The sequence below is a fragment of the Vicia villosa genome, linkage group LG7 (genome assembly GCF_029867415.1).
Source record: "Vicia villosa cultivar HV-30 ecotype Madison, WI linkage group LG7, Vvil1.0, whole genome shotgun sequence".
Classification (NCBI taxonomy): Eukaryota; Viridiplantae; Streptophyta; class Magnoliopsida; order Fabales; family Fabaceae; genus Vicia; species Vicia villosa.
Genome location: NC_081186.1, coordinates 115340149 through 115347525, shown reverse-complemented (window position 1 = coordinate 115347525; position 7377 = coordinate 115340149). Strand labels below are relative to the sequence as shown.

Below are 7377 nucleotides of genomic sequence, written 5' to 3'. Positions count from 1 at the left end.
ACCTTCTTTCTTCGCAAAATCCACTACCTCGTTAGCAATCAAAACCCCATCGAGGAGATGTCTATTCGGAACAAAAGCACTTTGACAAGACGAAATAATAGAATGAAGAACCCTCTTCAATCTCCCGGCCAAGATCTTCGAAACCACCTTGTACATACATCCCACTAAACAAATGGGCCTATAATCATCCAACAAGATAGGACTAGAAGACTTAGGACCCAAAGACAAAAAAGAGGAAGTAACCGCCTTAGAGATGAAACCACCGGAATGAAAATAATTAAGAAAGTTTAAAAAGTCCTCCTTGATGAAACTACAACACTTCTTTATAAACATAAAGGAGAAACCATCCGGACCCGGACTCTTAGAAACACCACAACTATCTATGGCTTCTTTAATAATTTCCTCCTCTTGAAAAGGCCTTTCAAGAAACGTCGCATCATTAGAACTAATGCTATTAAAGGGAATTCCATCCAAAAGGATTCTATCCGAATCTTCTTCCAAAAATTTATTAGAGAAATGCTTCCAAACTTCCTCCCTTACGTCCTCAACCTTATCCACCATACCTCCTTGAGTAACAATGGGACCTAAATGATTAAATCTTCTTCTTTCTTTAACAACTTTGTGAAAAAACGCACTATTCGAGTCACCTTCATTTAACCATTTAATTCTAGATTTTTGAACTAGCATATTCTCTTTTATCCTCAAGTTCAACCAAAATCTCTTATTGGCCTCTTGCCTACCTAAAATAGACTCTCCAATCAAATCCTCCGTCGAGTCCTCCAACCTAGAATCCCCCTCATTGATATCTCTCACTCCTTCCTCCACCTCCAAATCAATTCTACCAAAAACCGTCTTGTTCCACCATCTCAATCTATCTTTAATCCGGGAAAGTTTTTCTTTGAGCACATAATCACCTCTTCCTTCCACGACCATATCCTTCTATTCCTTTTCAACAAAAGGAAGAAAAGAACTAAAAGTAAACCATTCATTGTTGAATTTAAACGGTTTAGGTCCCCAATTAAGCTTATCCACCACAAGCCACACCGGGCAATGATCCGAAATATCACGATCCCCAACTAATTGTCCAACAACTCCCCAATCATTAATAACATTGTTCGACACAAGGAAACGATCAATCCGACTCATGGATCTACCATCACCACTATACCAAGTAAATTTTTTTCCTTTGCTAGGGACATCCACTAACCCACTATTATCAATAAACTTTGCAAAGAGCTCCGAACCCGACTCCATATCCCTCATCGATCTTCCTTTCCTTTCATGAACGCTTTTAGACGCATTAAAATCCCCTCCAAAGATCCACTCCCCATCCGAAAAAGAGCTTTTCAACTTTAACAAATTGTCCCATAATTCCTTCTTCTTTTGTAGAACACAAGAAGAATAAATATTCACAACATAATAAAAATTCTCCTTCCACTTCACCTTTATCCCTAAGTAGCCCTCTCCTTTAAAACTATTAAGAACTTCCATCCTATCCTTCCTCCAAAGAGTTAGAATTCCTCCCGATCTACCAATCGAGTTCGAAAAGGAATACCCCACTTCCAAATTACTCCACAAACCCCACGCAACAAAATCCTCCATCTTTGTAATTTTTGTTTCTTGTATCATAAAAATATCCGCATCCCCCTTTTTAATAATAGAATTGATCCTTCTCCTCTTAAGGGCATTCCCTCCCCCCTAATATTAAAAGATCCAATTATCATAAAGACGAAGTTGAAAGCTTCTTCCTTGGGACAATTATTAAATGCTCCTCTAGATCCGATCTCCCCTTCTTGTCAAAATTGATGAATCGATCTTTCAAGTTACTCAGACCCAACTCTTCGCACGCCGACTTCATTTTACCCTCCACGTCTTTGTTAACAAAACCCCACTGTTTTGGATTATTAATGCCAATCAAAACGTTCTCCGAAAGATTCTCATAACAAATACTTTCTCCGCCACTGTGAGTTGAAACTGGATCCAAAAAAGGTCCCTGTAACGAGCCCGAAGGAACACCTCCCTTAACCTTCTTTGAATACCCACCACTAATTTTTTTCTTGGTCCTGTTTTTAATAATTTTCTTTCTCTTTAAACAGCTCCCAGCCCCTAACTCCATAAGGTTCCTAAATTTAACACTTTTGGGACACAAAATTTTCTTCTTGGCCACACACTCAGCGGCTAAAGAAATATGCTTTGGGTCCACAATCCGCCGATAGACAGCCACCCCATCGGCCTTCACTCCACCCGGAATCTCCATCTCCCTTTCATCCCTAAAATTTTCCAGAACCAAACTGCTGTTAGTAACAGCAGCCACAGCAGAAGAAACCAGCCCGGGAACAGTTCGAACCACATCCTCCCCAACAACAGAAGACGCTCCCAGTCCGTCCTTCTTCTTATTCAAAAACAGACCATTACCAACCAATGAATCAACCTCGTCGTCACAACCGACATGACCTACCGACCGAACCGCCTCATCAAAACAACCATCAGGAGCACCAATATTGGAATTCGGAACAACAGAGATATCAGAGTCACCCACTATAACATTATTAGCTAAAACACCAGAAGAATAACCAGCCTTACTAACAGCTATATCCGATATCCGCGATACCGGATTCACAACCTTTAGAACACTCGAAAAGGCTTCTATACTATCTACCGATTCATCCTCAACATCAATGTATTCTTCGGACCAGACTCCACCAGAACTAATCGAGTCAGAAGAAACAGAATTACAAGCAGAATAATTGATGATACCTGACCGGAAGCTGGACTGTGTCGATTCAAGTTGAATCACCAAACGAAAAAGCTTGCCATCAATTGAAACCTCCACTGAGTCCGGAAAAACTACATCCATCTCCACTTTCAATTGGATTCTAGCCATCTCCATTGTTTTACGATCCGCAGTACTCGCATCCACACAAACCAAAGAGCCCCATTCCTTTGCCAAAGTCTGGAAGAAAGCAGAATTCCATGCCACAACCGGAATGCCCCAAAAGCGAAGCCACACAGTTCTAAATGGGTCAACCAAATCATACTTCCATTCAGAAACCTCGGTGAACCAATCCTGCCACCATACCTCACCTTCCTTCGTAAAATCAGCCAAAGAACCTTCCTCAATTTCCTCCAAAAGACACTTGGTTGCACCAAGAGGAATCACCTTGATAGCAAAGAATCCCGCTCTCTCCATCTGTGATTGAATCCCCAATCCCGACCCAGGAATCCGAAGCGTCCCGACCAAAGCTTTTGATAATCTAATTCTATCTTCCTCCATCGAAGAATAAGACAAAGGAGGTTTCTTATTCACTAGCTTATCCCCACCCTCAAACCTGTCAGCCACCACATCGACGAAAGAACGCGGATTTCTCCTCGACGCATCAATCACGGAATTCGCACCCTGACCTTCAAAAATCCTCCCTCCATTAAAGCTAGGAAGAACATCATCCTTCTTCAACACTCTGCGTGGAAAGCCCTCAGCGACTTTTCTCGAGAATCTGGGAACGTTAGCGTGTATCTTAACCCCATCAAAAGACACGTTATCAACCTTCACCGCCAATAAGCGTGCATCTGCAACATCGACAAATCTCGCGAAGCCGAAACGTTTTCCCACCTTGTTCCTCCTGGGCGAAATAGCAACCTCAAAGATTTCCCCAATACACCCAAACACTTGAAACAAATCCTTCGCCTCACATCTCTTAGGAAAATGTGAAACATAGATCGATTCTAACCTCTTCATCGCCTTCATCTTACCCACCGAGAACACATCCCATTTAGGGATCCAAGCTTTGAAATGTTTCTTCGTCACAGAATTCCAAACCCCTTCAGGGCCGACAACGTCACCGGACATGGCTACCCACCTGACTAAAACCAATGGTAAACCCCTAACAGAAATCTCGGATAAAACCCCTCGACAAGGTCCCTGTTCCTAAGAACAGGAATTTAAACCGAAGACGAGGAGTTTAAGAAATCTCTGTAAACAGGCCCCACCGCGCCTTACCAGACCGATAGAGAAGGATTGTCGGAAGACGTCATCGGGTTGCCGGAAATCGCTTTGCCAGAAGTCGCTTGTTATAGAAGATTGGAATTTGTTGTTTTTTTTTTATATTTTTACATGTGTTGGTAACCCATATGTAAAAGAAAAGTATTATTAAAATAAACAGATTCTAAAATACTCCGGGTTTCTTTCCTTTATTAGTGATTTAAGTAACCCATATATAAAAGAAAAGTATTATTAAAATAAACAGAAATTATATTATATATAATTGAAATTAAATAACACAACAAATAAATATTTACTTATATCAAACTAATTAAAATTAAATAATAATTAATTAATTTAGTAGTAATTTAAATAATTGCTAAAATATTTAATCAATTTAAATTAAATAATAAATTAATTTTTAGAATTATTTAGTTAATTCAAATTAAATAGTGATCAATTAGTTTAATAGTAATTCAATTAAGTAGTGATCAATTAGTTTAATAGTACTTCAATTAAATATCAATTAATGTAATTTTATTTGTTTAATTACATTTAGGATTTATATTTTATTAATTTTATTTTTAAATTTTTGTATTATTTAAAATTAGTAAATATTAATTTGTTTGTTATTTGAAATAAGTAAATATTTGTTCTGAAATTATTAATTTAAGTATAATAGAAATTGATTTGTCTAGTTGTATCATTTAACTTGAACGGATTTGGGTTTGAGATTCCATTGGTACAAATTTTAACTTTTTTTGTTTTAAATTCAGAATTATTTAATATTACTAAAAATCATAGAAATTATTTGTCATGAATGTACATTAGATTAGATTAGTGGTAAAGACTTAAGAAATAGGCTAAAGGTCCTGGGTTCAATTCTATATAAAAAACAATTATGACTTTTATGAAAAAAATATTCATGACTTTTTTGAAAAAAATATTTACAGAAAGACTAATATGGTCCGGTTAAATTTTATGGGGACTAAATTGGACTCTTTTTTTTGTAAAAGACTAATTTAGATTGTGTAATATTTATGAGGGATTAAAATGGGTCTTCACAAAAAAAAATATTTTGTTAACTCTTTAATAAAGTAATTAAATGTGAGTCTTCATTCTTACCTTTAAAAATGTCATTATAACGTGTGATTTTGAAGCTAATAGAATAACCACCAAAACCTTAGGCACATAAATATAAAGTTGAGCTTAAATCCTAAATAATATTTTTAAGTTGAACTATGCCTTACTTAATCAACAAAATAAAAACTAAATATTTATTGGTAAACAATTATGCTAAAAGTATGCATAACCGCACTTTAAAATATAATTAGAAAATTATTGAAAACATATAAATGAGATATTGAGGGGAAATTATTAAATAAATTATCGATTTAAAATCAAAAATTTGTTAATGAGTTTTTTTTAGAGTTAAAAGGTAGTGTCCTGACAGTGTAAAATAGTTTTACACTGTCATCCAATAGGGAATCATGAATGTGCCATGTCATTAGTGTTTTTTTTAAATAAAAGAATGTTTTAATTAGATGCATGGTGGTGATTGGTTGACTGTGTAAAAATATTTTACACTGCATGACCCATTTTCTCTTTTTTTTATAAGCAATTTGTTAATGTCTTACTAGTATACGGAAAAGATGACAGTATTATTTTAAAGCGTATAAAGTCCAATTAAATTAGTAATATATAATATTAAAGTGGTGAATAATCTTCAAAATACAACAAATGTATCAGTTAAACATCAAAAGCGTCCGTAGTCAAATGATAAAAAAATAAAAATAAAAAGAGAAGAAAAAAAAAAAGGAAAAGTTTTTTTAACTGAATTTTCCATATTAAAATTTGAATTTTGTTAATATTATTTGTTTCAAAATTTCGCTAAAAAAAATGAAAAGAACTTTACCCTCTATCTTAGGAAGTTTGTTATGATTTTCATCCCTTTAAATACTGCATCGTTTTTTTTAATCTTCAACACAAAACCCACTCTCTATATAGCTTCCTTTTTGTCAATTCCTTATTCAGAAAAAATGTCTTATGCATACCTCTTCAAATTCATAATAATCGGAGACACCGGAGTCGGAAAATCATGCCTTCAACTTCAATTCACTGACAACCGCTTTCAACCTGTCCATGACGTAACAATTGGCGTCGAATTCGGCACAAGGATGATCACCATTGATAGTAAACCAATCAAGTTACAAATAGGGGACACAGCAGGTCAAGAAATGTTCAGATCGATAACAAGATCATATTATAGAGGAGCAGCAGGTGCATTACTTGTTTATGATATAACAAGGAGAGAGACATTTGATCACTTGGCTACTTGGTTAGAAGATGCAAGACAACATGCGAGTTCGAGTATGATCATTATGTTAATCGGAAACAAATGTGATCTAAGTAAGAAGCGCGCTGTAAGTACTGAAGAAGGCGAGAAGTTTGCGAAGGAGAATGGTTTGATCTTCATGGAGGTTTCGGCGAAAAGTGCAGAAAATGTTGAAGAAGCGTTCATAAAAACAGCTGGAACAATATATAGAAAGATTAAACATGGAGAATTTGATAAGTTGAATGAAACTTAGGGAATCAAAAATGGATATGGTGAACCATTGGTGGGTAGGGTTCATAAGCTCCCTTCTGTTTTTGGTGGAAGCTGCTGCACTTGAATTTCAACATGTTTTCTTTCAAACCTATATGCTTTAATTTAGTTCTTTTATTATCATATTTTTATTTATTAATTACTATGTTTTGTTTTAATAAATTTTGATCAATGTTATTGATTTTTTGGATTTGGATATGAAGTTTGTAATATGATTTTTACGATTTTTTAGGAAAGTAAATTTAAATTTATAAGATGATTAATTAGTAAAACTTTTGAATTAAGTCCTTTATCTTTACTTGTTATTAAAAAAACGCCATCGTGATTCTTTAACCGAATAAAATAGACTATGATAGTTGACGTGTGATATGGAATATAATATTGAAATTGTTAAGTGTTTGTGACTAATTAAAAAAAAATTTACTAAAATATGTTTATGACATTTTAATGCCATCTTCATCATCAAAATTATAGGTCAAATTAAAATTTTAGATAAAATTTATATGATTCGGTTGAATTAAAAATATGAATTGAATTGAATCAAACCCTAACAAGAATTTTAAAAAACCTAATCAAACTGCTATAATATTGAAACTGCTATAATTTTAACCGAACCAAACTGTTATAGAAAGAACTTTCTGACTATTTTCTTTCAGATAAATATTTGTGTGCTCATAAGTACAATAAAAAAAATGTTTTTTTTTTACCTTTAAACACATACACTACTACGGAAAAGCAATACTACAATGATTGAAAAAGGGATACCATAACGTCTGACCAACTGATGTGAGGT

At 34.7% G+C, this 7377-nt stretch overlaps 2 protein-coding genes across 2 annotated transcripts; one reads left to right on the top strand and one right to left on the bottom strand.

Moving 5' to 3' along the window:
• Nucleotides 1-939: 939 nt before the first annotated feature.
• Nucleotides 940-1602, bottom strand: LOC131620033 (uncharacterized). Its single transcript, XM_058891057.1, has one exon. The coding sequence runs from the start codon at nucleotides 1600-1602 to the stop codon at nucleotides 940-942; it is 663 nt and encodes a 220-aa protein (XP_058747040.1).
• A 4416-nt stretch (nucleotides 1603-6018) lies between these two features.
• On the top strand, nucleotides 6019-6567 carry LOC131618346 (ras-related protein RABB1c-like). The gene has a single exon (XM_058889589.1). It carries the CDS (start codon nucleotides 6019-6021, stop codon nucleotides 6565-6567), a length of 549 nt encoding a protein of 182 aa, XP_058745572.1.
• The last annotated feature ends 810 nt before the right edge of the window (nucleotides 6568-7377 follow it).

Bases quoted from the DNA above. Each gene is read 5' to 3' on its own strand.
- LOC131620033 (XM_058891057.1), bottom strand. From the start codon at position 1,602: ATGGAGGATTTTGTTGCGTGGGGTTTGTGGAGTAATTTGGAAGTGGGG.
- LOC131618346 (XM_058889589.1), top strand. From the start codon at position 6,019: ATGTCTTATGCATACCTCTTCAAATTCATAATAATCGGAGACACCGGA.